The sequence below is a fragment of the Mus caroli genome, chromosome 11, assembly GCF_900094665.2.
Source record: "Mus caroli chromosome 11, CAROLI_EIJ_v1.1, whole genome shotgun sequence".
Classification (NCBI taxonomy): domain Eukaryota; kingdom Metazoa; phylum Chordata; class Mammalia; order Rodentia; family Muridae; genus Mus; species Mus caroli.
Genome location: NC_034580.1, coordinates 55,525,727 through 55,553,514, shown reverse-complemented (window position 1 = coordinate 55,553,514; position 27,788 = coordinate 55,525,727). Strand labels below are relative to the sequence as shown.

The window sequence follows — 27,788 nt, the reverse complement described above, 5'->3', positions numbered from 1 at the left end:
GGCCGGGAGGAGGCGCGCGCGGGTTAAAGGGGCGGGGCCGGCGCTGACCCAGCCCGCGGCTCTCGGCCGCCCCGCGTCCTCCCAGCCCGTAAGAGAGCTGCGCCACCATGGAGTCCACCGGGGTGCTGCCGTTCGTGCGCGGCGTGGACCTCAGCGGCAACGACTTCAAGGTTAGCTGGGGGAGAAGGGGAAAGGCGACCCCTAGACCGTCTCTCCGGGCCGCTTCCTCTGCGCTTCCGGGACCGGCGGGCGTGGCGGGCGGGCCTCCGCGAGTCTTCCCGGGCCTGCCCCGCCCGGCGCGGAAGACCTGGGCGGGGGCTCCGGGGGTCTGGGGCTGCGCGGGATTTGAGCCCTCAGGCCGCGAACCCGACCCCATGCCACCGAGGGAATACGCCCTAGCCAGCCACCGCCCCACACTGTGGTCTCGGGACGTCACTTCTCCCTCCGCGAAGTCGGGGTTCTCTCCAGTCCTAGGGGCTCAGGAACAGCCCGTTTGGAGGCGTGGAATGGAAAGAGATCTGTTAGTAAGGAGTGTGGCAGGTGCGCCAGGTCCTAGGCGGCAAGTCTGCGCAACTGCTATACTGATGGGCTAGGGGGACAAGCAGCCAGCAGCCCTGGTTCTTGACTATAAAGAGCCAGGCTATGGGCGTGGTGGTGCACGCCTCTAATTCCAGCTCTTGGGAGGCGGAGGCAGGTGGATCTTTGACTTCGTGGTCAGCCTGGTCGTAAAAGCAAGTTCCAGGACAGCCATAGCTATATAGAGAAACCCTGTCTTGACTTGAAGAAAAAAATGTGCCGGCTAGTCCCAGATCCAAAGAGAGAAAAGCTGGCCCCGAAGGACAGCTCAGAGGCCTGGACCTTCTCCACTGCCTGGTCGGTGCCTGTCCCTTTAAATGTCAGATTGGGGGATGCAGGAGGAGGTGGGCTCCTCCCGTGTTCACCTGCACACAGACACACGTTGGATCCCGTACACAGTGGGCATCACTTCATCCTGTCTACATACCCACCATCCTCACCTGTGGTCTCTCTATTCTCTCTCCACTGGGAACATCTGAGTTACCTTGGGGAACGTGACTGGAAGAGGAGGTGTTACAGTAGCAAAAGGCAATTGAGCTTCATGCTGCTCAGATGTCAAAACTGCCAGGAGTAGCCTGGAGGGAGTGGCAAATGCCTTTAATTCCAACACTGGGGAGGCAGAGACAGGCAGATCTCTGAGTTAGAGGCCAGCCTGGACACAAAATGAGTTCCAGGACAGCAGGGACTACACAGAGAAACCCTGTAATTGGGGGTTACAGGGGGACAAAACCATAGGCTGGTGTGGTGGCACAGACCTTTAATTCCAGCATTCAGGAGGCAGAGGCAGGTGGATCTCTGTGAGTCTGAGGCCAGCCTGATCTACAGAGTGAGTTCCAGGACAACCAAGGCTACACACAGAGAAACCCTGTCTTTAATTTAAAAAAAAAAAGATTTATTTATTATTTATATGTAAGTACACTGTATCTGTCTTCAGACACACCAGTAGAGGGCATCAGATGTCATTACAGATGATTGTAAGCCACCATGTGGTTGCTGGAATTTGAACTCAGGACCTTCCTAAGAACGGTCAGTGCTCATAACCACTGAGCCATTTCTCCAGCCCCGAGAAACCCTGTCTTGAGAAACAAACAAACAAAAAGGCCAGGGATGCTGAAGTTGGCATTGCATGTGAGGAATGAATGAATGACACTGTGCAAGGAACAGTGGGGAGCTGGGCTCTTAGTGCAATCTGGAGAGTATTGGGCAATCTCATCCCAGACAGCCAACTGCCTGGAACCCCAGGCAAAGCAATGTGAGTTCCACTAAGCACAGTGGAATGCTGAGGAGCCCTTGAAACACACCAGGGACAGACTCCAGCTGGAGAGACACGTTGGGGCCAGGACGTTTGTCCTTTGAGAGCTTTCATTTAGTGCCATTCTGTGAGTAAGGAAGAGAAATGTTCTCTAGGGACCACAGAAGGTGATGAGAGGAGGCACTCATCTCCTAGACTGTCCTCACCCTCCTGTTTCCTCCCCACCCCCCAGGGTGGCTACTTCCCTGAGAATGTTAAGGCTATGACCAGCCTGCGATGGCTAAAGCTGAATCGCACAGGCCTCTGCTACCTGCCTGAAGAACTCGCGGCTCTGCAGAAGCTGGTAAGGGATGTAAGCGGCGGCGGGGTGCGGGGAGTGTCCTATCCTAGGGGCTAGGCCAGGTGGGCATACCCTGCAAAAAAGGGGAGTCAAATCAAGAGAAAACAGAAATAGCTGTGGGCGAAGCTGATGGTGGTGGGGGGGGTGGGCACCCCCACCTGGGAGGTATGCAAGGCCGGTGATGGTGTGTAAAGGAGAGGGGACTGTTAGAATGGCCTTCCCAAATGGTGCAGAGTTACAGGGCTGCAGGCAGGGGCTGGACACCTTAGGTCCCCACCTGAGCCTTTGACTCTTGTCCTGTCCAGGAGCACCTGTCTGTGAGCCACAACCATCTGACCACGCTGCACGGCGAACTGTCCAGCCTGCCTTCACTTCGGGTGAGTGTTTGCCTGGGCCGCGGTAGAGTCAGGTGCAGGCCAGTGTCTCTGTCCCCCTCCCCTCTGGGTCTGTGTTGCTGCAAGAGAGCTCATATGAATGGGAGAACTTTCTGAGAGAAAAGAGAGGACATTCCAAAACCCACCACCTCTCTGGATGGCTGTGAACACAGCAGTGTAGGCAGAACATGGTACTAGGCCACGTTAGTGTGTCCGGTGTGCTTCTAACCTACCACATAGGTAAAGACCTCTAGCCACACAAAAGTCACCCCCAGACAGCAGTGTAGCTAGTGTGACTGGGCCTAGAACGTGGCCTGAAAATCAGGCCCTAGCCAGCCTTACAGGCTTCAGTTAGGATTATCCTTCACAGGGCCAGAACCCCCAAGATGTTCAGAGTCCAGGATATGGACTTGGGCTCCCTGACTCTAAACCAGGGCTTTGTCACTTAACTGGCTTAGTTACTTTTCTGTTGTGACAAAGCACAGGACCAAGCCAACTTAAAGAATGTATTTCATTTGGAGGTTCACAGTTCCAAGGGCTAGAGTCCGTGACCATCTCAGTAAGGGGAACATGACAGCAGGCAGGCAGGATGGCACTGGAGCAGTAGCTGAGAGCTCATGTGTTGAGACAACCATGAAGCAGAAAGAACTAGCTGGGAGTGGTGTGGGCTTTTGAAACCTCAAAGCTTGCCCTCAGTGATATACCTCCTCCAATAAGGCCACACCTCCTCCAATAAGGCCACACCTCCTAGCCCTTCCCAAACAGTTCCACCAGTGAGGGACCAAGCATTCAAATCTATGTGTCTATGGAGGCCATTCTGATCTACACCATCACACTGGCTAAGTAGCTTTGGCAAGTTCCTCCATTTCCTCCAGCAGGTAGGTTGCACTTAAGAAAATAGATTGCAGGGCTGGGCATGGTGGCCCACACCTTTAATCCCAGCACTCAGGAGGCAGAGGCAGGTGGAGTTCAAGGCCAGCCTGGTCTACAGAGTGAATTCCAGGACAGCCAGGGTTACACAGAGAAACCCTGAGAGAAACCAAAACCAAACCAAAACAATAGCAGACATGGCTCTTGCCGCATTAGACATCCAGGCTCAGCAGCAATCACTGTTCCCCTAACTCCAACTCAAACTTCTACACATCTAAAGGAGGTTTCAGGGGTAGTTAGCTGACTTGCCCCAGCCTGTCAAGGCCATGACTAGCCTGCAGTGACTGCATTGAACTGTACATAGGATACAGACATACATGCAGTCATTCACACATAACACATAAAAGGAAAAAATGTATTTTGCTTAGCCAGTGGCACAGAGACTATAGTCGCATCTGTGAGAGGCTAAGGGAGATAAATGGAAAGTTCAGGGCTCTCCTGGGCTACCAAGTGAGGTCAAGTTTAATTCTAGCTTGGCAAGCTAGAATTAATTAACCTTAATTCAGAATAAAAAGCGGAGTTGAATGTGGTGGCGCACGCCTTTAATCCCAGCACTCAGTAGCCAGAGGCAGGCAGATCTCTTGAGTTGGAGGCCAACCTGGTCTACACATTGAGTTTTAGGATCTACATAATGAGACCCTGTCTTGGTTAAAAAAAAAAAAAAAAATAGGTGAGTGGGGATACAGTTCAGTGACAACATGCATGCTTTTCACACGTAAAGCCTTGGGCTTCCATCCTAGCACCATAACTCTGAGGGCCCCATATTGGCCTTGGAGGCACGCTGGCCTTGGAGGCACGCTGGCCTTGGAGGCACGCTGGCCTTGGAGGCACGCTGGCCTTGGGTTTTCAAGTTTGAAGAGGCACTCACTGGGAGAAGCCCACCAGATGGCGTGTGTGAGCAAAGGTCAGAGGAGGCAGAATACTCAGACCTGGCCTCCAGTTTCCGAAGGAGCTCCCCACCTGGCCTGAGCTTCTCTCTAAGGGCAGAAAATGAGGATCCCAAGTTCTTTCCTTATACTCCTAGGCCATTGTAGCTCGGGCCAACAGCCTGAAGAATTCTGGAGTCCCTGATGACATCTTCAAGCTGGATGATCTCTCTGTTCTGGTCAGTGGTTACCTGCCCATCTGGCCCCTGTGATGCTCAGTCATTCAGTCCTCACTCATGATAGCTGCCTCAAGGGCCGCCATCATCCCTTAGAGTGGTCAATGCTGATCCCACATCACTCGTGCACTCAGTTCCCTAGCCCAGTCCCCTTTCCACTCAATCTATATCCCTGAACGTTCTTGTCACTCCATGTCCAATGTCCTGCCAGATCCCTGGGTATGGCAGAGGCATGGGGATGGTGGGGGGCACCCTGGCCTGACCTTGTCCCTGCTCCCTAGGACTTGAGCCATAACCAGTTGACAGAATGCCCACGGGAGCTGGAGAATGCCAAGAACATGCTGGTGCTCAACCTCAGCCACAACGGGTACTGGGGAGATCAAGGGCATGGCAGGTGGGCTGTGCAGAGCCAGGTGGGCAGTGCAGAGCCAGGTGGGCAGTGCAGAGCGAGGTGGGCAGTGCAGAACCAGGTGGAATGGAAGACTGATTTTCAGGCTTTCCCCTCTGTACTACAGCATCGACTCCATCCCCAACCAGCTGTTCATCAACCTTACGGACTTGCTGTACCTGGACCTCAGTGAAAACCGCCTAGAGAGTCTTCCCCCTCAAATGCGCCGCCTCGTGCACCTTCAGACACTGGTGCTGAATGGAAACCCGCTGCTACATGCACAGCTCCGGTAGGTGCCTTGCTTTTCCTTGCTTCCTAGGAGTCCTGACCCTTCTCACCCTAGGCCTCAGGCCTCAGCACTGGCCTGTGCTTGCTATACATCTTGTCCCCCTCTTTGGTCATGCCGTCCTGTCCACTCCATCCCTAGCTACACCCCTTGAGTGGACTTACCCTAGGGTGGCAAATCCTTTCCTCACAGGCAGCTCCCAGCCATGATGGCCCTACAGACCCTGCATCTGAGGAACACTCAACGCACCCAGAGCAACCTCCCCACCAGCCTGGAGGGCCTGAGCAACCTTTCAGGTCTGGACTGTCTGGGGAGCCCCTAAGGTTTTCACCCCTTTGAGCTTACCAGCTTCCTTGGGAATAAAGGGGCCAAGTCCTGCTTCTTTAGTCATGTCTCGCAGATATGTTAGGTAGGGCCTTGCTGTGTGACTCTGGATGCCTGGCCTGGCATATTGGCCTTGAACTCATAGCGGTCCCCTGTCTGAGCATCTCAAGTGCTAATATTACAGTTCTGCACACAGTGGTCAATTTCCATTGGGTTTCTGTCACTAGGCCACTTGCTATGAGGAGTCTCTCAAGTGTAGAAACTGCAGGTCATACAAATTACTTGCCTAAGACCACACAACCTGGTTGTAGAATAGCTGGAATTCACACTGAGGCTTGTTCCTGGTGACTGCTGTATGGGTTCTAACTGATGTGCCCTTCCAATGTCCCAGATGTGGACCTGTCGTGCAATGACTTGACAAGGGTGCCGGAGTGCCTGTACACCCTCCCCAGCCTGCGCCGTCTCAACCTCAGTAGCAACCAGATTGCAGAGCTGTCCCTGTGCATTGACCAGTGGGTGCACCTGGAGACCTTGAATCTGTCCCGGAACCAGCTCACCTCCCTGCCTGTGAGCCTGTGCCTGGGTCATTGGGTGGGCCAGGCAGGAGTGCTGGTTCTGTTCTAACTGACGTCCTGCTTCTCTAGTCAGCCATTTGCAAGCTCACCAAGCTGAAGAAGCTGTACCTGAACTCCAACAAGCTGGACTTTGATGGGCTACCTTCTGGCATCGGCAAGCTCACCAGCCTGGAGGAATTCATGGCTGCCAACAACAACCTAGAACTGATTCCTGAAAGTCTCTGCAGGTGCTGGGCAGGCTGGCTCGGGGTGGGAGCTCACGCTTGGCGATCTGCCTGCATCCTGCCAATGACTGATTTGCCTTTAGGGATGAGGCCCATCCCACCCCACACCCAATTTGAGGTTCTCAGAATACCTGTTAGGAAGCTAGTGTGGTCCCATCCTCTTCTGAAAATCACTGGCCCTCATGTGGATCCCTTGCTCTAAGACAAAGAATTGGGAAGTCACCTTTCGCCTGGCCCTAACTGGAACACCAGATCCCCTAAGGCTCTGTCTGACTCTGTCTTTACAGGTGCCCAAAACTGAAGAAACTCGTCCTGAATAAGAACCGCCTGGTGACCCTTCCTGAGGCCATCCACTTCCTGACAGAGATCCAGGTCAGGCAGGCTGGACCAGTGTTGGAGTAGAGACAGGGTATCAGGAAAGATGGATGGAGCAGAGGGTGTGCCTGTATCTCAGACTGAGAGACCCAGCAGTAGCCTTCCTGGGTCAGTGCTACTGGGGTGAGCACCTTCTTCACAGCACACCTTCGTGTCTGTCACTGAAGCCCCACAGGCAGCTAGCTGCAGAGTAGCCAGGGTCAGACCTTAGTTCCTGGTCCCAGGCAGAGACTGAAATTAGAGGCTGCTTGGAGGTTAGTGTCCAGACCAGCAGCGCCTCTGCTCACGTAACAGGTCCTGGATGTTCGAGAAAACCCCAGCTTGGTCATGCCGCCCAAGCCTGCTGACCGCACCGCCGAGTGGTACAACATTGACTTCTCGCTACAGAACCAGCTGAGGCTGGCAGGCGCCTCCCCGGCCACAGTGGCTGCTGCTGCAGCTGGTGAGTGGAATGCGCTCTCGCCTAGGAGCAAGGGCACTTCTCTGCTTCCCCCTCTGCACACTGGGTACCAGGGTGGGGTTGCCCTCGGGCTGTATGTCCAGCAGCCAACCCAGTGGCTCAGATGATTGCACTCCCTGAAGTAGGGAGCGGCTCCAAGGACCCCTTGGCTCGCAAGATGCGGCTACGGAGGCGCAAGGACTCAGCACAGGATGTCCAGGCCAAGCAAGTGCTAAAGGGCATGTCAGATGTTGCCCAGGAGAAAAACAAAAACCAAGAGGTAAGTCAGGTCAGGGCTGGGCTGGACTCTCAGAAGGAAGAGGGGCCCTGAGCAGAGAATGGCTAATGCAAAGGCCCTGTGGTGAGGGCAGGAAGAGGCCAGTCTTAGTGTCTCAGTAGAGTCACTGCTCCTCTGTCCCCAGGAAAGCATAGATGCCCGGGCACCTGGGGGTAAGGTACGACGCTGGGACCAGGGCCTGGAGAAGCCACGCCTTGACTACTCGGAGTTCTTTACGGAGGATGTGGGCCAGCTGCCTGGTTTGACCATCTGGCAAATTGAGAACTTTGTGCCTGTGCTGGTGGAAGAAGCCTTCCATGGCAAGTTCTACGAGGCTGACTGCTACATTGTGCTCAAGGTGGGGCTGGCTCCTAGTGTTCTGCATGGTGTGATGCAGTGAGGCTGGGGGATGGAAAGAGGCTGGGTTTGGGAGTTGGTGCAGCTGTGGCCAAGCATGTTGCCTAGAAGGCCAGGAAAGCCCTCATGGCTGATTACTTGGTCTCCTCAGACCTTCCTGGATGACAGCGGCTCCCTGAACTGGGAGATCTACTACTGGATTGGTGGGGAGGCCACACTTGACAAGAAAGCCTGTTCCGCCATTCATGCAGTCAACCTGCGCAACTACCTGGGTGCTGAGTGCCGTACTGTTCGAGAGGAGATGGGCGATGAGAGTGAAGAGTTCCTGCAGGTGCAGCCAAAGATACACACAGAAGGGAACTCGGGCCACATGTACAGAGGTGGGGCAGGGGGCTGAGGCCAAAGGTAGTATAATAGTATAAAAACCTCAGACAGCAAGGTGAGGTGTGGAGAACCTAAGGTGGTCAGAGCTGAGCGGGAGGGAGTGGCAGGTTGCTTTAAAGCGGATAGTCGGGTTAAGGAATGTAGCTGTGAGATAGGGCTGGGACCAATAGCTGTTAGGGTAGATTACTGGCTCGGGGTTAAAGGCAGAGCCAAACCTAAAAATAAACCACAAACCAGTCGGCAAACTGACTTACCTCTGCTACCAGCTGGGCTCCCTTTAGAGAGATAGCAGGCAGCTGGAGAGTTTACTTTAGGCCACCCCAGGTTTGCAAGCTTCCATAAACACTGTCCAGACTGTCCTTCATTTGGGACAGTTTTCTGCAGCCCTGTGCTCCAATATATACCTCATCCTGTTTAGAATAACTGTAGGTTTGCACACACACTTCAGCTGTGTAAACTACCAAGTCTGGCAGGTACTTGGTGGGGGAGGGAACAACTCAATGATGAACCGTCCTCACACACATAGGTGTTTGACAATGACATCTCCTACATTGAAGGCGGAACAGCCAGTGGCTTCTATACTGTGGAAGATACACACTATGTTACCAGGTAAGCATGCAGCGATGGGTGGGACTGGCCTGGACTGCTGGGGTTGGGTGGAAGCAAGGCTGTTGAGGTCAGGTGGACCCGGGTGCTCGCGGTGAATTATTCTTGTTCTGTTCCCCAGGATGTACCGTGTATATGGGAAAAAGAACATCAAATTGGAGCCTGTGCCCCTCAAAGGGTCCTCACTAGATCCGAGGTGAGCTCCCTGGGACTACAGGAAGCAGGGGTGCTGGGCTTCAGTTGCCTCCCACCTATGAAGAAGCAACCTCGATAACTTCTCAGAGCCTGGCAGAAAAGCCTGAGGTCTGCCCAAAAAGGGAACCAGAGCCCCATCTTTTGAGTCAGTCTACATTACAGCTCTTCCTGTCCTATCCAGGTTTGTGTTTCTCCTGGACCAAGGGCTGGACATTTATGTGTGGCGGGGGGCCCAGGCCACACTGAGTAACACGACTAAGGCCAGGTAGGTGGATTTTATGGAATATTCTGGGCAAAAGAAGGCATCCCCTAAGAACATAGCCTTACTGAGGGGTTTGCATCTATCCTTAGGCTCTTTGCAGAGAAAATAAACAAGAATGAGCGGAAAGGGAAGGCGGAAATCACACTCCTGGTGCAGGGCCAAGAGCCCCCAGGGTTCTGGGATGTGCTGGGTGGAGAGCCCTCTGAGATCAGGAAACATGTGCCTGATGACTTTTGGCCACCCCAGCCCAAGCTATACAAGGTGAGTCATGGTGTCGGTGTCCGCAGGTACAAAATAAGCTTGAGGTCGGTATGTTGGTATTGCTTTGAGAGAAGGGGGCGTCTATCACCTGGATGAGAAGCTCAGGTCTGGAAGGCAGCTTTGAGGGTGGGGTTCGAATGCTCTTCTAGAAGGTAGACCAGAAGTCTCAGAGTTGAACATTTGCTTTAGTGTTTTGAGTGGCAAAAGACTAAGGTTCTTATGAGCAGGAAAGAGATAAGTCAGAAACAGGGCTGGGCAGTGGTGGTGCACGCCTTTAATATCAGCACTTGGGAGGCAAAGGCAGGTGGATCTCTGAGTTTGAGGCCAGCCTGGTCTACAGAGTGAGTTCCAGGACAGCCAGGGCTACACAGAAACCCTGTCTGGAAAAACCAAAAAGAAAAAAAGAAAAAAAAAAATTTTTGGCAGGGGTTGGAGAGCTGGCTCAGCAGTTAAGAGCACTATTTACTCTTCCAGAGGTCCTGAGTTTGATTCCTAGAAAGCACATGGTGGCTCACAACCATCTAAACTGGGGTCTGATGCCCTCTTCTGGCATGTAGACATACACACAGCATTCTGTATACATAAAATAAAATAAATAAAAATCTTTTTAAAAATAGCAATCAAAAGCTGGGCAGTGGTGATAAAAACCTTTAACCCCAGCACTTGAGAGGCAGTAAGTGGATCTGAGTTCGAGGCCAGCCTTGTCTACAGAGTGAGTTCCAGGACAGCCAGGGCTACACAGAGAAACCCTGCCTCAAACAAACAAACAAACAAAAAAAGGTATTTAAAAACTGCCCTTCCAGGGGCTCTGTAACAGAGCACTTGCCTGGTGTGGGCAAAACCCTGGTACTGCTGCCTGCTCTAAGAAAATCCAATAAACACTAAACCCTTCCATTGGTAAGAGCTCTTTAAAATGCCATTCATTTTGAAGGGAACACAGCAAGGTGGGGAGCCAGGCCCCAGATGTGGTGGGGGTCTGCTATTCCCATCATTTCTTCCTGCCAGGTGGGCCTGGGTCTGGGCTACTTGGAGCTTCCGCAGATCAACTACAAGCTCTCAGTGGAACATAAAAAACGGCCCAAGGTGGAGCTGATGCCAGGAATGAGGCTGGTAAGATGGTGGAGGAGGCTGGGCATGGGTCCTTTATGGTTCTGTGCTTTCCCAGTGCTGACCTCCAGCCGTTTGTCCCACAGCTGCAGAGTCTACTGGACACACGATGCGTGTACATCCTGGACTGCTGGTCTGATGTATTCATCTGGCTGGGCCGCAAGTCCCCACGCCTAGTGCGGGCAGCTGCACTCAAACTGGGCCAGGAGCTATGTGGGATGCTACACCGGCCACGACATACAGTGGTCAGCCGCAGCCTGGAGGGTACTGAGGCCCAGGTATGCCCCCACACCCAGAGGCCTGCTCATCATGCCCTATCCCCTCCGCTGCTGGCCAACTACTACAGAGGTGGCCAAATCCACTTTTCTTTGCAGAACCACCCACTCTGTAGCCTGTCCCAACTTCTGTTTGCTAAGCTACACCTCCCCAAGCCCTAGCTCCAGCTCCTGGTAGATGCTGCCCCGAGTGCTAACCAGCCTTTCCAGGCCTACACAATCCCTCCCTCTAGCCTCTCTAGCCTCTGACCTTAGTTGTGCTATGCCCCTCCAGCTATGGCATTACACTGTTCAACACAGGTGTTCAAGGCCAAGTTCAAGAACTGGGACGATGTGTTGACAGTGGACTACACACGGAATGCAGAGGCTGTGCTTCAGGGCCCGGGCCTCTCTGGGAAGGTGAAGCGTGACACTGAGAAGAAAGACCAGATGAAGGCTGACCTCACTGCACTCTTCCTACCTCGGCAGCCTCCCATGCCCCTGGCTGAGGTGGGTGAGGCCTGAGGGGGTTGGGGGAAGACATGAGAGGGAGGGGCTCTGCACAGCACGGTGCTCAGATCTCCTTGGCGATCGGCTAACAGGCAGAGCAGCTGATGGAGGAGTGGAATGAGGACCTGGATGGCATGGAGGGCTTCGTGCTGGAGGGCCGCAAGTTCACTCGACTACCAGAGGAGGAGTTTGGCCACTTCTACACACAAGACTGTTATGTCTTCCTCTGCAGGTGCCTGAGTAAAACCTCAGCCTCTTGTTCTTTTCCCTGTGCAACCCTTGCTCACCACTGTTTGAATCGCAGGTACTGGGTACCTGTGGAGTACGAGGAGGAAGAGAAGACAGAAAACAAGGAGGGGAAGGCCTCAGCAGAGGCCAGAGAAGGGGAGGAAGCAGCAGCCGAGGCAGAGGAGAAGCAGCCAGAGGAGGACTTTCAGTGCATCGTTTACTTCTGGCAGGGCCGGGAGGCCTCCAACATGGGCTGGCTGACCTTCACATTCAGTCTTCAGAAGAAGTTTGAGAGCCTCTTCCCTGGCAAGCTGGAGGTGTGTATTCACACAGCCCTGAACTGTGCCCCATAGCCTATGCTTGGGATGGTAGTATGATCAAACCAGGCCTGAGGAAGCTTGACCCTTAGAGGCAAAGTCTAGGGAACTACCCAGCACTTCTGATCTCCAGGTAGTACGTATGACACAGCAGCAGGAGAACCCCAAGTTCCTATCCCATTTCAAAAGAAAGTTCATCATTCACCGAGGCAAGAGGAAGGTGACCCAGGGTACTCTTCAGCCGACCCTCTATCAGATCCGCACCAACGGCAGTGCCCTCTGCACCCGGTGGGTACCTGGCTTGGGGGGGGGGGCAGGATTCCATGGTGGAGGTAACACTGCTGACACCACCCCCCCTCCCCAGGTGCATCCAGATTAACACTGACTCCAGCCTTCTCAACTCTGAGTTCTGCTTCATCCTCAAGGTGAGGCTGTGGGTAGGACAGCAGAGCAGGGTGGTGGGCAAGAATCAAGCTGACCCAAGCACTTGTGCATGCCCAGGTCCCCTTTGAAAGCGAGGACAACCAAGGCATTGTGTATGCCTGGGTAGGTCGAGCATCAGACCCCGACGAAGCCAAGCTGGCAGAGGACATCCTGAACACCATGTTTGATCCGTCCTACAGCAAACAGGTGACAGAGGTGGGGGCAGGCAGGAAGGGAAGAGCAGATGAGGGCCCTGGCTGACCAGTCCTTCTCACAGGTCATCAATGAAGGCGAGGAGCCAGAGAACTTCTTCTGGGTAGGCATTGGTGCACAGAAACCCTATGACGATGACGCGGAGTACATGAAGCACACAAGGCTCTTCAGGTGAGTGCCCCTCATCCCTCCCCTAGCTTCTGTGCAGACTCGGGGACATACAAGACCTATGACAATGACACAAAGTACATGAAGCACATGGGGCTCTTCAGGTGGATCCTTCTAACCTTGCCCTTCACCTTGGCTGTTGCCCGTCAGGTGCTCCAATGAGAAGGGTTACTTCGCAGTGACTGAGAAATGCTCTGACTTTTGCCAAGATGACCTGGCAGACGATGACATCATGCTGCTAGACAATGGCCAAGAAGTGAGACATTCTCCCACCTTAGAGCCTGCCTTCTGGATTAAGATGAGACGCTATAAACTGGGAATACTGGGGCCAGGGGCAGCCTTCCAACCAGCCACATGTGGAGCACTGAGCATCATATACAAAGACCTTGGGCTCAGTTTTTGTTTTTAGCACTATAAACATCAAAAGGGCCAAGAAACCCATGTGACCATTTCATCCTCTCTATCCTCAGGTCTACATGTGGGTTGGGACCCAGACAAGCCAAGTGGAGATCAAACTGAGTCTGAAGGCTTGCCAGGTAAGAAAGGGAGATTACTGAAGCCAGCCTGACGGTTTCAGGAGCCACTTGTCCCTCCCTCATCCTGGACAGACGTCTAGGAAGGGGCACAGTGGTCAGTCCTGCAGGCCTTAAAGGACTACCCAGGCCCATTGTTTTTCTTACCAGGTATACATCCAGCACACACGCTCTAAAGAACATGAGCGGCCACGTCGTCTGCGCCTGGTCCGCAAAGGTAATGAGCAGCGCGCCTTCACCCGCTGCTTCCACGCCTGGAGCACGTTCCGCCAAGCCCCAGCCTAAGCAGCACCTATGACCTCAGACTCCAGTGAGGAAGAGGAGGACTCCTCGTACCTGCTTCAGCTACCCACAGCCTGCAAGCAGCACACAGCCCCAAGCCCCACCAGTGTGTCCACATGTGTGCAGATGTAGTTTAAAAGATATTAAATGCTTTTATTTTCAATATTAAAAAATCAGTACTTTTAATATTAAAACAACTAGTTTTTAAAAAAGAAAAGCCGAAGGTGGCATCTACAGGGAAGCCCATCCTCACTGCCGCACACACACGTGCACACACACGCACAAACACACCTCTGACTGACTTCAGTCATGACGCCCAGCAGTCTCTAGTCACGGGAGCCCACAATACACATAGGCCAGGAGCAAGTACCAAAACTGCTTTAGAAATGACTGGCCAGCTCAGTCCAGGCGTTAGAAAAATACTCTGCTTGAGGAGAAAGGAAGTACAGTATGGAGTGCAAAAGGATGCTCGCACCCCTCCGGCTGAGCTTGAGGCTGGGATGTGTTCAGGGCCCAGCATCAGTCAGACGGGCCCGTGTTAAGGGGCGAGGCAAGACCGACAGATGGTGACGACTAGGGGGGAGCAAACCCAGGTCATTCCTGCCTGCAGGGTAGGCAGCCCCTTTCAGTGACGGCCCGAGATGGGCTTGCTGGGGAGCTAGGGGGCCTGGTTAGTTATCTATGCCCAGTGTAGGCTGCAGAGGCACTAGCTACTAAGGTCCAGAGAGCTCCAGTCTCCAGCTAGGCTGGGTCCATGTGCTGGCTCAATAGGCAGGACCTATCAGCCTCAGTGACTCTCCTGTGAAATGGGCTCTGTGGACTGGATAAGCATCAACTCCTACACCCACAGGGTCAGAGGTGGCCTCTAAATGCACAGGATTTCAGTGCTGCCAGGCCAGGCCCTTTCATGACTGTGGATCCTCTATGCCTGACAGCCAGAGGAAGGCAGCGAGGCTTCGAGGAATGACACCATTAGAGAAGCCTGTAGGGTTCCAGCTGGAGTGAGGGATGGCAGCTGCTGTGTGGTAAGGCCAGGCTGCCCCACAGCACCTCATTTAATCAGAAGGGTGTAGGCCCGACAGGCATCATCTGCCTCCAGGTTCCGTAGGTTCTTCTCAGAGTCCTCAGGAGAGCTGGGGAGGGGCAGTAATCAGAAGGGCTGGGGTAAGAAGACCCCTAGTAGCCCTGGGATGGAGGCTTGGGAGCGAGCAGCTGGCCTCACCCCAGAAAATCCTTCACATATTCCACGGTGACATCCCCTGTCGTGTCCAGCATGGTATCCCCACTAGCAGCTGAATCAATGGACACAGGCGAGAGAGTGGCCTCGGGTGGTTCCATGGTATCTGTGGAAGAAGTGCTGCTCAGTATCTACTGTGCACCTAGAGACCAGGCACTAACGACAGAGCACACAGGACACACAGGCGCCCTCCAGCCCTGGCTCAGTAGAACCTGAGCTTACGTCTTTACCCCTCTCCCCAGGTACCCTCAATGCCTGCCCCACCCCTGTGCCCTCTCACCAGCTCGCTTGCTGTGGGCAGAGTTAGGGCTTCCTTCGCAGCTCTCTGGGGCCAGAATGATGTCTCTGGTCCCATTAGCCTGGCTCAGCTTGGGTGACTCTTGAAGCCTGTGAAAAAGATGGGAGCGTGATGGGGACTATTACAGGTGCTGCATCTGACCCCCAAACCAGAAATGGGCATTAACAACAGGGGAGTGCAGGACCCAAGGCGGCTAAGGGACCCACTCCTCACAAACCTGGGCTGGGTGGCATTTTGGGGCCAGCTTATATCCAGAGAACAGAGTGGTTCCGTGATGTTGCGAGCACTCAGTGAGAAGCGCTCAAATTCCGATGGAGAAATCAAGTAAAAGCCTGTGGGCGGGAGAAAAGGGCCAAGGAACATTTAAGGAACACTGCCACCGCCAACCCTTGGTCGCCTGGGCTTTCTGTGTAACCCACCAATCATCCCCGACCTGCCCGCCTCACCCTGGCCGTGACGTGTGAAGACACAGGAAGCGATGCCACTGATGTCCTCCTTCCGGATACAGGAGTAGTGCACCTGAGGCCTCAGGCCAGGCACCGAGAAGACATGGACATCACCCAGGTTGGTGAGGCAGGCAAGGCAGGTCTCGGCATAGTCCTCAGACATCACACTGGCAAATGTAGCCAGGGCTACCTTCCGCACACGACAGCCTTCATGGGCTGTCAGCTTGAATTTAGTCTTAGCACTCACCTTGGGTAGTGTGAACACCTGTTGACAGACAGACAGACAGGCCTAGCTTAGTCCTAACCACAAAATTCCTCAGCTGCCTCCATCCAACTGTGCATATCAAAGGCCACTCACTTAACCAGCCATCCAGCAGATGGCCTACAGACCAGCCTAGGCTTCACCGTGTACCTCATCTCCACCCTTGGCCAGATCACTGGACTTATGCGTATGTCCTATGCCTAGTACTCTCACGGACCAAGATTCAAGCACTTTCCACCGGCTCTTGGAGAAGGCTGTGAGGTAGAAGGCCTTAGGGGGAACTAAGGCAGGGCTAGACTGCGCCCAGGTGCTTGACGGCCTTCCCCTGGCTGACGGCTCTTTGATGGAGTAGGAGGGATCTGGGTCCAAGCTGGGGGCCTGAATGGATCCTCATCACCCAAAGCAGCTCACCTTGAATTGTTCCTCAGACGCAATGAGCACAGCATGGCCGCCTTGCATGTCTGGCGCCTGGGCCAGGTCCCGGGAAGCCTCGTAGGGCTCAGGCAGCGGCCGGCCACGACCATCCAGCACAGCAATGGCCACCACAGGTGCTCGGTGCATTAGCTGCACCTCCTTGCCCAGCACAGCCTCCACTGCCTGCTCAGGCCGCTTCTCTCCACCTGCTGCGGCTGCTGGAACCTCCAGCGCATAGGCGAACACAGAGCCCGAGTTGGTGCCGGCCCACATGGTGGGCCCGTGGTGGGTCGCTGTGGAGAACACATAAAGTAGGAAGGCCTTCTGAGAGCCCATTCCCCACAGACCCTTCTCCCTCGCCCTCACTGTAACCCTCATTTCCTAACTGGCTGCAGGGACCAGCGTGCTGTCCCAGTCTACACTCGCTGTGTGGCCTCAACCCACTCACTGGTCGGAGACATCAGCCCAGATCCAGAGGCATGAGTCACCTTGAGGGCATCTTCAAGGGGGTATCAGGGCCACAACCTAGTACCTGATACCACCAACTCAACATGCTACACCCTCAACTCATTCCAGCAAACGCAGTGCCTCCTGCAAGGCTGGGCACGCTAGCACACTCCTTCAATGCCAACCCTCAGGAGGTAGAGACAGATCTCTGTGAGTTGGGGCCAACATGATTTACATAGCAAGTATCAGGCAGAAGGCCCATGTGGTGAGTCCCTGTCTAAAAAACAATAAACAAAAACAAAAGTAAAAGAGTGAAGTGTGCTGACACACTGGGGTGGTAGTAGCTCAAGTATATGAGGGACTACACACTATTTTCTGTTTATACTTAGTATTATACAACATAAAAACCAAAGAACCACCAACATGAAGCAGAGAGGACTTGCTCCCACAGAGTCCCTGAATGATGGCAGCACCAGCTCTGCCTGATCTGTCCCCGACCTCTGCCTCCTGCCTACCACAGGACCTCAGCCATCCTGGCCCTCACCATCTGCCTCACCACGGCCCCCTTCAACTCTATAAACCCCCAAACATGTCTCCTATATGTGCTATACAGGCGGCTGGCTGCCATGGCGTCCCAAAGTGTAGCTTAGCATACAGAAGCTGCTTCTCACACCGCCTCCCCCCAGTACAGAGGTCATCTAGCTCTCCGACCCTCGTCCCTACCCTGGCCTCACCATCTCGAAGGAACGTGTCAGCGAAGTAGAGGCAGCGTACAACACCAGAGAGCGAGTCGTCAGCAGACCGAGGCTCAATGCGGCGCTGCACGGGTGTCATCTCCAGGTCGTGTGGGCAAGTCTGCTCGGCCAGCTGGGCATTGGCCTCCTGCAACTGGGAGGGCCAGAGGCGCTCAGACGTGCTCTTCCAAGAGCCCTTCTGCCCCGTGTCCAGCAGGCTCCCTTCACCCCACACGGCACCTGACCAGACCGGAGCACTCTGGGCCAGGGCACAGACATGGCTGCCAGCCCCAACTCACCTTGCTACTGGCAGCAGGAGTCCGTTTTTTGCCTGAGACACGGCTCTTGCGGATTCGCCGGAATGACTGTCGCAGTGACTTCTTGAGGGACTTCACTCGTGACAGTGGCCCCTCCATGGCCAAAGAGTCATTGGGGTGAAGGGTGCACCTGGGGATGACAGGGCCAACTGTGCTATGGAGCTACACTGCACTCCTGCTCTCCTGCAGCCAAGTATCTGAGCCCAGGTCTGGGGCCAGAGCAACTGGAGCTAGGCCGTGTGGCCACAGCAGCTCCAAGAGCTGACCCGTTCTCTCGCGGGAGGAGAGCGTTTACAAGGGCTTTCCCAACCAGCCTGCTTCTGCACAACCTCTGAAAGGAAACCGAGTCCCAGACCACCTTCTCAGGGCTCTGGCTGCCCACCCACCTGGCCACCTCATGCCACATACCTAGCCAGCACAGGGCTCTTGCGCTGGTAGTCAAAAAGGCCAAAGCCATGACTGGTACCAAAGGCCACGAGGCTCCACTCAGCATGGAGTGTGACAGCAGTGACAGCAGCGGGTGGGAGGCACTGTATCAACATGCGGGGCTGGAATCCGGCAGGCCATGGCAGCAGCCCCGTGTGTGGGTTCAGCCGCTCGTGACCCTTCCACGTGAAGCCCTCGCGATCCTGAAGTAGATCCACGTTGGCCACACTGACGGCATGCTCTGCTGGGACCTCACTGAGCTCCAGCACCAGCACCTGGACACACAACAGGAGAGAGGCATTCTAGACCTATCCAGACAGTGCCAGAGTGGCCCCAGAACTCACATACGCAGCAAATGCCTTCACTGAGCTGTGGTACCCTCACAATATGCTGGCCTCTGCCCTCCTGGAGCCTGTAACTCCTTCCTGAGTCTGCCTTCCACTGAGCAATGACTAGACACTAGGCCCCGTGTGCAGTCAGTGCACAGGTACTCTGTGACAGACCCGCTAGGCACTGCAGTTGCAGAACACATCTGCACAGCCATATTCCTGCTCCCAGCCTCAAGCCTCTGTGCTTCTTCTACCCTTACTCAAGTCATGGCACCCCACACTGTGATGGCACCCCACACTTTGCATCTGTCCTCACCCCTGCCAACCTTCCCTGGTGCTCCCTTCCCACTCTGACCTACCGCCCACATTGGTTGCCCTCTACTTCACCACACCCTGCAGGGCCACCTCCTGCAGAAAGCCTCCCCAATAGCCACATCTGGGGACACCAACCACACCTGGCCTGCAGTGCCAGCTACCACCATCTGGGCTGTGTACTTGCAAAGCGCAACCTTCTGGATTCCTAGCCGGGGGTCATCACTGTAGGGATCAAAGCAGCCCACCTGAAGGGATAAGACGGAATGGTGATGCAGTGCAGAGCTATGACCAGCTCAAAGGTCAGCCCTGAGGGGCAGGGGGAGGGAGGAGAGGCACCTTGCGGAAGGGCGGCCAGTCATCCTCCACAGCCTGGGCCAGGCTGTCAGCATGTTCACAGTCCGTCTGGAAGAGGCCAGCTGTGCTCAGTTTGTAGAGTGGCCTTAGCGCCACACCAGAGGCGTCCCAGAACCGCACAGTGCCATCCTCATGGCTGTAGAGAAGGTGAGTGTCAGAGCCTGCCCCAGGAGATCCACAACCTCTCAATTATTCTTCCAGTGGCCACTACAGGTACCTATTGCACACAGCACATGCCACAAACCCCAGGCCAGGCAAGAAGTCTAAGGGTGCCTTGCAGGTAAAGCACTGGAAAGGCTGGGTGTCAAACGAGGAGAAAGTGGGGAGAGGAAGGAGACAAAAGTAGGGTGAAGCACTGGGACAAGCTGCAGAGCCCCACTGGGCTCCCAAGTCAGTGAGAAAGGAACTAGAGAATGAGGTGGTTCAGGCTCCCCAGCATCCCTGAGGCTAGAGCCAGCTCCCAACAGGAAAGGGCAAGCTGCCTTGAGAGGCCTGAGGGTCCCAGACAGGCAGGAGGGAGGGCAGGGCAGTTAGCAAGGACTGAGTCACCAGTGCCCCGACCTAGCCTGGCGGTTCCAGCACCTGACTGGTAGAGTCAGCAGAGGCCAACCCAGATTTTCCAGTCCATGGCAGGCAAGCCAGGTGGGTGGAGCCTGGGCTGGGCTGGGCTGGAACTCAGTCCCAGGCCAAGAGGAAGTGGAGAGGAGGGCTTTGAGCCAGATTCAAGGGAGGCTTCCTAACAGGAACAACCCAGATGGGATTCACTAGGACCAAGACTGAGTCACCGAGCACTTCAGCACCCAAAGAATCTGGGACGTTCAGAAAACAAATAAGGCCTCATAGGTGCTGGGCCCTGTCTGCCACCACACCTACCCGGTGAGCAGCAGCCCACGCTGCGAGGGTTCCTGGGCCAAGTTCCGGCCCCCGGTAATGGGCCAACTCTAAGAAAGACAACAAAGACAGGAGCTCAAAGTTAGGCTGAAGGTCTCCCTCTCATCCTGGCCACATGCCTCCCGCATACCCATCTCCTGTCTGGGCTAGACTACACCCTCCACCAGAACAGCTCCCACCTCACCACCCCTCCCGGGACACAAGACACCCACACTTACCAAGGCACTAGAGGCAGGCTGTGGGCTCTGCTGCTCACCAGCACTTACAATGCGGGCCCACAGCTTGCTGGGGACATTGGCAACATGGGCAGAGCAGGTGATAGCTGACGAATGCAGTGGGGCCAGGTAAGGGGCGGGCACAGCTGGCCAGCCTGGTGTCTGCAGGTCCAGCACTACCAGCTCCTCCTCCAGAAGCACGGCTAGGGCCTGGGGGTTATCACACTCTGTGGAGTTGGGCGAGTGAGCTCAGCTTACGGCCACACTGGGCTAGCTGGGGTGAGAGAGGTGGGGTACTCACCATCCTCTGGCTGTGTGCTGTGCACCGTGAAGAAGTCAATGACACGGGAGGTGAAGTCCAGGGTCACCAGTGTCTCTGCTCGCAGTACACTCACACAGTGGCGGTCACCATAGCTGGCTCGAGGCATGCCACCACTGAAGATGATAAAGTGGTCTCTGCAAGGGGAGGGAGGCCGTGTGAATCAGGAGCTCCGGGAGTACAGGGCACATGCCGGATAACCCAGTAAGGGCTGCACCCCTATATACCCGGAGCCTAATCCTCTAGTCCCCAGCCAGACAAGCCCCTCCCACACTGCCCCTCTACCTACCCTGACTCACAGCTCCGCCACAGAATCTTGTTGATGGCCTTGCAGGGGAAGGGGCCTGGGGGTGGGGAGAGTGTCAGACCTCCCATTCCTCACCCTTGTGCCTCTCCCCAAGGTACGGCCCATACCCAGCGATGCCCCCCGGAGGCTCCTTCTGTAGATTTGGCTATGCAGGACCCTCAAGGCCAGCTGGCCCTCTAGTCCCCACCCTCAGCTCAAGCCTCCCCAGTGCTCACCGTAGGGTGTGGTCACTACAGTGGGCTGCAGCGTTGGGGGGCTGCCAGTGTCTGTGGACCAGATGGCATAGCTGCCATCACTGTGTGAGCTGATAATGCTGCTGCCATCACGGCCCCAACACAGGCTCTCCAGCTGCTATGGATGAGGATAGGATGGCATGAGCCAGCAGGTGTGGACAAGGGCCTGGAAGAGGAGCATTCGGGCCTCATTTGCTTACCTGGTTACCTAGGAAAACGTTGTCCACAGACTGTGTGGCCTGGCTCCAGATGACCAGTAAGCCCCGACTGTAGCCTATGAGGATCTTGCTGGGGTCTTGCAGATGTCCCTGGAGTGACTCCACAGGGCCCAAGGCCTTTCCACACCGGTAGTCATCTGGCACACTGCAGAGAGTGCCCCAGAGAGTCAGGAGAACGTCCCAGAAATGGGAAGGTCCTCCTGCCTGCTGCTCACCTGCGCAGAACAACATCTGGGCTGAGAGTCTGCCCCTCCAGCAGTGCCAGGGTGGCTACATCCAGGAAGAATATGCTACCACTCTCGGTTCCCAGGGCTGCTGTATTGCCAGCTACGAGCAGGACCACAGTGACACGTGTTAGACTGGCAGGGAAACTGCAGGAAAGAGGGAGAGAGAGTAAGGTGAGCCCATCTACCTCCTGAGGAAGGTGGAACTGGTTGGACCCTTTCTATGGGCTTTCTTATGCCTCTCTGCATTCACAGGGCCTGTTCACAGCACAGGCTGACACCCTGGGAAGGCTATGTGCAGTGTAATTAGCCTACTCAATTATCCCCCAGCATGCCAGCAAAGAAAGGGATAAAAATAAGTTCTCCAGGTCCCAAAAGACTCACAGCTCACTTACTACCCTGCTTCTCTCAGGCAGAATCAGAGCACTGCCCCAGCCAGGGTCCCCAATACCAGTTTTCCAGATACCTCAGACATCAGGGGCCCAAACAGTGACCAGGCCAGGAACTAACTAACCTGTGGGCAAAGACTATCCCATTGCAGCTATTTCCAGCACACCTGAGGGCAAGGCTCTCGACCTGGGGAGCCTGGCCTGCTATGCATAACCAGGCATCCAGCTAGCACCTCACCAAGCCTACCCTGGAGAACCCTCCCGACTATCAACCATGGCCCGGCCGATCCCAACTCAAGAAACCAGAAGGAAGGTCAAACATGGGGGCACACACCAGTAACCCTATACTTGGAAGACTGAGGCTGGAGGATCACTAAAAATTCAAGGCTAGCCTGAGACTTTGCTGATAGTACCTTGGCATAGAACTGTCCCAAATCCCTAGAGGGTACTGTGCCAGCCTAAAGGTCTAAGAAGTTGGGTATATAACATTCTATTCACTGGGACCCCCAAAACTAAAGGCTCCCACAGTGGGAAGCACAGCCTCTGCCCAGTGGCCTCAGCCTCAGCTGGCCACGCCTCTAACCCTATCTTCAAAGGATGCCACTTCAAGAAGGGTTCTCCCCAGGCAGGGCTCCTGAAGCAGAGCCCAACTGTGTCTGCGCTGCTTCAGCAGAGCAGGCTCATAGGCCCTCTCTAATTCCTCTGCTCAGTGCCTAGTCCCAGCCTGATCCTCCAGTACCTGGCATTGTCAAAACTGGGTCTGCTGGGTGGGTGGAAGCTGAGGCCTTCCTCCAGGTGGGCACAGCCATTATGATGGATGATCTCCCAGAGATGCAAGCTGCTGTCATCTAGCAGGGTCAGGAGGCGGCCCTGATGGGACGGAGCAGAGACCAAAATGGGGATAGCCTGAAGGGGAGGAGAGCATGGGGGTGGGGACCACCTGATGCTGGCAAAGGAGGGGAGCTATTCACCTGACCAGGGAGGAAATGCATCTGGGTGACGGTAGCCGCGTCCCGATGTAGGCCTGTAAATTCCACTCCGGGTGCACCATAGCTAAGGTAACTTGTCAAGAACAAACGTGCAGACAAGCTAGGACAGTCAGACAGGCTCTGCCCACCCAGGAGTCCGGCAGTCTCCTGATGACCCCCACTTCCTAAAGCAACTCTGCTTCTGTATCTGAGGTGCCCACACAGCGCCCCCAGTAGGGTACTGATATAGGTTTTCAAGCCCTCATCTGTACAGCAGGCCAATGACTCAAACCGGAAGGCTGGCGCCGATGGAATAAGACTAATCACCGGCTCAGCACCGTGGCTCCGGCATGGCACACACAAGGCCGCGGAGGCACCTGCACCGACCAAGCGCCTTGCAGTAGACGGTAACGGGCCTAGGCAGAACAGAGCAGTGCCAGATCAAACAACTCTTGACCATGGCCAAGAACCCCAAGCTCCCTTCAGAGCAGGTAGCCAACAGCTTCCACTGCCCAGCTTCCAGATGAGCACACAGACTAGAAGACGGCAGACCTGCTTGAACAAGTGCCCCGAGACCCAGAAACTCCAGGACTGATGGAGGCCAGCAAAGCTGAAAGGGCCCAAGAGAGCTAAGAGATGGGTCAGTGATGTTGTCCCAGTGACAAGAAAGGAGCAGTTGCCTGGATATTGAGCTGGGACTCACTGAAGAGGCTGGCAAGGATGACAAAGAGAGGACAGGGGCAGCTGGCAGGAAGCACGGTCTCCTGGGAGATGAGACTGCCCTGCAGGGGGAAGGGAGGCTCTAGAGATCGAGTGTGGCACTTTCCAGCCTCAGTTTCCCAACATCAGGAGTTCATGGCTACAGGAATTGAAAGGAAAAAGGGAAGAGAAGGGGGATCTAGGCTTTGGCTTCCTCATGTATACTAAGCACGAGGACAAATCCCACAAGGACAGCTCTAAGCACTTGGCGGTGTAGACCATGGGCAACTCTGATATGGACACCTCTGATGTGGCTACCTCCAACCTGGTACAAGGTCACAGTAAGTGGAGTAACAAGGGTAGTAAGTGGAGTAACAAGCATCCACGGGGCTTCGAATGGCAAGCAGTGCTCATCTTGGTAACTGTCCCACCACACACCCAGTGGCCCACAACAGAGGGAAGGACATCCCCTCCACACTCACTGACAAGGGACATCACCTCATAAACCACGGGCCACATTCCCGCCCCAACCTAGTGCTCCAGCTCTTGGTGAGCAGGTGGAGGGGCACCTTTACCAAGCTGCTTCTAGCCAGACTCTGCACCTCAAGTTTTCCTGAAGGCAGGTTAGGGTGCTATTGCCAGAGTAAGAAGACATTCAGCAGCCTGTTGCCCCACCCCCACCCTGGACTACAGGAAAATGCCAGCATTGTACAGCTCACTCAGCCCATTGTATGGCATCGGGGTCCAGATGGGGGCAGTGTTGCGCTCACCATGCTGAGCCTGGCACTGCCCTCCCGCCCTGGGTTGAACACATGGGGTCTTCGTATTTGTATTTGTGTGTGTGTGTACATACATTTGCTCTTCCTCTTATCAGGGCCCACAGGCCACCCCTAACTGCCCCAGTCACAGCTGCCAAGATGATGGCAGGATTACCTAAGAATTGGTAGGCTGAAAGGCAGCAAGGGACAGTTATTGTTACTGCAAACTGACCTCCCCTCCAATCACCCATCTCCCAATCAAAAGACCCTCTCATTTCTGAAAGGAGTCATCACAGGCACAGCGACCTCTTCAGAAGCCTCAACAAGCACAGCTGTCTCCATGAAGCACCTGCCATGCTAAGACCCCAGCATGAAGTGAGCAGCACCTCAGAAGCAAAGGATACATCTTGACGGCCCCAGACCTGGTGCCGATGGCCATGATGCGGAGCTCAGGGTCGAAGGCCAAGGCACTGGGCTGATTGGGGAAGCCATGCTCCACAGTCTATGAGGGAAGAAAGAGTTCCATGGGCAACATGCCCTGGGGCTTCTGCTTCTAATTGGCCCAGAAGGTGCTGTCCACTTCCCCACACGGGAGAGCCGGAAAACAGGAATCCCAGCATCATCAGAGGTGGGGATAGCACCTGGGACCTGAGTATTGTCCATGTCGATGCTGGTGCTACCCTACCTGCTTCTCCGCTCTTTGTGAGGCCAGGCCCTTCCCTATAAACTAAGTTCCAATACATACTCCTTCCTTTGGTGTGACTGTGCCTCTTCCCACTGGCCCACCCATGCACAAGTGTGGTTGGGACATGAATACCTTCATGAGATGTCAAATATGGACTGGTAGCACATGGCTATAATCATAGCATTTGGAACGCTAAGACAGGAGGATCCCAAGATAGAGGACAGCATGGACCACATGATGTGATGATGTCTCAGAAATAAATACATAAATAAAAGAGGCCATCTACATGGAGCTAGCCATCGGGGAGGGATAGGTAGGGTGGCAGAGTCTACCCAAGCAGTCTTGGGCTGATCACAGTACTCCATCCAGCCTGCTTACACTTAGCAGTGACAGCAAGCCATCCAAGAGATCAGGGCCACCAACCAACCAACCACGGCAGTTGGCTCGGGAATTCCCTTTCCCACAGAACTGCCATGCCCTGTCTAGACCTGACTTCCTCTAGTTAGCCCCAGGCTTAGAGTTCAGTGTCCAAGAGACACCAGAAGACGACAGCACGGTAAGTCCCCACAGTCCTTAGTGGGCACCACCAGACTCGTTTTATGGAAGAGGCTAGATCCCTATCTAGTGACTATCTTTTGCACCCCAACTCCAATCAATTCCTGAGCTCTATTGTCTTACTTCTAAGACTCCCAAAAGTAACCCTTCCCACACCCTGCTCCAGGCCCACCTAATGCCTGCCTGGACCAGTGCTCAGTCACCGGTGGAAACCAGCCAGCCAGCCCTACCTCCTCTACTCCAGGAGAAGCCTTCTGATCCACAGCCAAAGCCTAGGCCTCACCATGTGGTCCCTCTCTGGGCATCCCGGCTCACCTGTCTCCCACCCCAAAGCACTTGGCTTTTTGGCTAGGCAGCTCTTACTAAAGCTTTGGCATCCTCTGCATTCCTTCTGTCCCCTCCCCCACCACACTGTGCATGCTACCTGGCACTCCCAAATGACCAGCTCTGAAAGGCCTCCCTAACTGGTCCCACCTACGTCAGCATCCCAGTCCATATTCCCACACCCTCATCACACCATATTTTAGCCACAGCTCTAGCCAACCCTGTGAACTACTATATATTCTGCCCTCCTGTTTTGGCTTTTTTGTCCGCATCCTTTCCCAGGGAATAAACCACCCCCTTCAATTCAATGAAGAATTGTCCACCATGCCCTGGCACCAAGGAGGTAGGGATCCAAATTAAACTAGTAGGAGATGCACATCCTACAGGCAATTTGTAATTTGTGGTCTGAGCTGGATTTAAACCCAATACCCACTGTTCACCCTGGGTATTGGGCCCAAACTCAAGAATCTGGGGCTTATTATTCCCTAGAGATCTCCTAACACCCCCTCTGGCAATCAAACCCCTTCCCCAAGATGACCTATCTCCTATCATTGCTGCCCACTCAAATCGGGCCTCACCCTCCTCAACTCCTACCCACTGTAGCGTCAGGGGAAGCCATGCTTCAGAGACTCATCACAACTGTGGAGGTCCCCACTACACACCCCATTCACTGGCTAAGACCCACTCTCTTCTTGTTTCATGGGGCGCACCCTCACGGTGAGCCAAAAAGAGGCTCCCATCTGAGGAGCCTCTCCTGGCAGCTCTTTAGTCATGGTGTCTGTAAAGCCTGGCACCCCCTGATCATTGCTGAGATCTCAACAAGAAAAAACTGAACCATGGCAGGGCCTCCCCCTGAAACGTGCCTCCTAAGAGAAGTCCAGGGTCCCTAAGTTCTGCTCAGGACAGTAGCAGCTGCTTCAAAACTCCTACTCCACTGCTATCACACAGCAAGGCAAGAAAAGATAAGCGGCCCTCTCCCTACTGAACCTCAATTTTTTTTTCACGTGTGTAATGGAGATGAGAAATCGAATCCTCAACAGCAAGATGCACACAGGCTCTAGGATAAAAGTAACATCTAACCAGAGCCCCACCAGTACAGATAAGAGTTAGGCTTGCGGGCTCTATACTGGTCAGTGCAGACGAGGTGGGAGCTTGAGGCCTTTCCCGGGTCTCTTCTGTATCTCGTCTCTCCAACTTTAGTAAGGTCAGGACGGCTGGCCGGGTTGCAAGGAGATCCAGAATCCACAAGGGGGAAACTGGCCTCACTTCATGGCGGGGGAAACTGAGGCACTAAGGTTTGAAATGCAGTTGAGCATACAGACCAGCACATCCCTTGAACTAGGGACCCCAAGGTTGGGCAGAGCCTGGGGAGTAAAGTGGAGGCGCAGGGATTTCCCAGCCCCACCCCCCACTTTTCTCTCTCTCTCGCCCGCCTAAGAGTTAAAGAAAAACAAAACCTGGCCCTGAATGTCCCTCGGCCGAGCCGGGCTACACACCAAAAATGAAAGAAAAGAGGCCAAGAGTGAAAGGCAGATAGGTCGGAGGACCCCACTGAGCCCAAGGGACACCCGGGAGAGATATCAGGGGGTTCAGAGACCGGGAGCCCGAAAGCGCACGGCACGGCGCGGGGCACAGCCCGACACCCCAACCAGGCACACCCGAGCAGCGCGGCGCTCGTAGGGCAGAGGCGGCCCGATGTGGCCCGCCTGAGCCGCCGAGCCCCCGCCGCCGCACCTTGTGGAAGGCAAAGAGCTCCTGCTTGAGCTTCTCGCGCTGCGGGTCGGCGCCCTGCCGCCGGAACCGAAACTTCATCATCTTGCGCCCGCCTCCGCCACCGCCGCGGGATGCGCCCGGCCCCGCCG

At 54.9% G+C, this 27,788-nt stretch overlaps 2 protein-coding genes across 5 annotated transcripts; one reads left to right on the top strand and one right to left on the bottom strand.

The window, feature by feature from the left end:
* The first annotated feature begins 33 nt into the window (after positions 1–33).
* Flii (FLII actin remodeling protein) lies at positions 34–13,735 on the top strand. Of its 2 annotated transcripts, none has more exons than XM_021176422.1 (30): positions 34–170; positions 2,061–2,171; positions 2,474–2,545; positions 4,497–4,577; positions 4,856–4,941; positions 5,090–5,251; positions 5,441–5,544; positions 5,964–6,139; positions 6,217–6,374; positions 6,659–6,743; positions 7,041–7,188; positions 7,332–7,465; positions 7,608–7,820; positions 7,971–8,150; positions 8,730–8,812; positions 8,931–9,005; positions 9,186–9,269; positions 9,356–9,527; positions 10,533–10,637; positions 10,721–10,912; positions 11,210–11,398; positions 11,491–11,630; positions 11,703–11,943; positions 12,077–12,231; positions 12,308–12,368; positions 12,445–12,573; positions 12,644–12,750; positions 12,898–13,003; positions 13,218–13,283; positions 13,431–13,735. In XM_021176422.1, the coding sequence occupies exons 1-30, from the start codon at positions 108–110 to the stop codon at positions 13,563–13,565; spliced, it is 3,813 nt and encodes a 1,270-aa protein (XP_021032081.1). In that variant the 5' UTR covers positions 34–107; the 3' UTR covers positions 13,566–13,735. The 2 variants fall into 2 exon arrangements, with proteins under 2 accessions (XP_021032081.1, XP_021032079.1); XM_021176420.1 differs by having other exon boundaries at positions 7,329–7,465.
* Llgl1 (LLGL scribble cell polarity complex component 1) lies at positions 13,735–27,788 on the bottom strand. 3 transcript variants are annotated; one of them, XM_021177934.2, is made up of 22 exons: positions 27,661–27,788; positions 24,767–24,864; positions 22,909–22,990; positions 22,677–22,807; positions 21,540–21,695; positions 21,307–21,469; positions 21,089–21,224; positions 20,856–20,910; positions 20,549–20,703; positions 20,251–20,474; positions 20,015–20,082; positions 19,124–19,277; positions 18,928–19,032; positions 18,126–18,418; positions 17,700–17,847; positions 17,401–17,554; positions 16,217–16,512; positions 15,544–15,808; positions 15,315–15,429; positions 15,080–15,186; positions 14,785–14,905; positions 13,735–14,695 (listed from the first exon to the last, which is right to left on the bottom strand). In XM_021177934.2, the coding sequence occupies exons 1-22, from the start codon at positions 27,739–27,741 to the stop codon at positions 14,614–14,616; spliced, it is 3,189 nt and encodes a 1,062-aa protein (XP_021033593.1). In that variant the 5' UTR covers positions 27,742–27,788; the 3' UTR covers positions 13,735–14,613. The 3 variants fall into 3 exon arrangements, with proteins under 3 accessions (XP_021033593.1, XP_021033594.1, XP_029339438.1); XM_021177935.2 differs by having other exon boundaries at positions 17,401–17,548; XM_029483578.1 differs by having other exon boundaries at positions 21,089–21,221.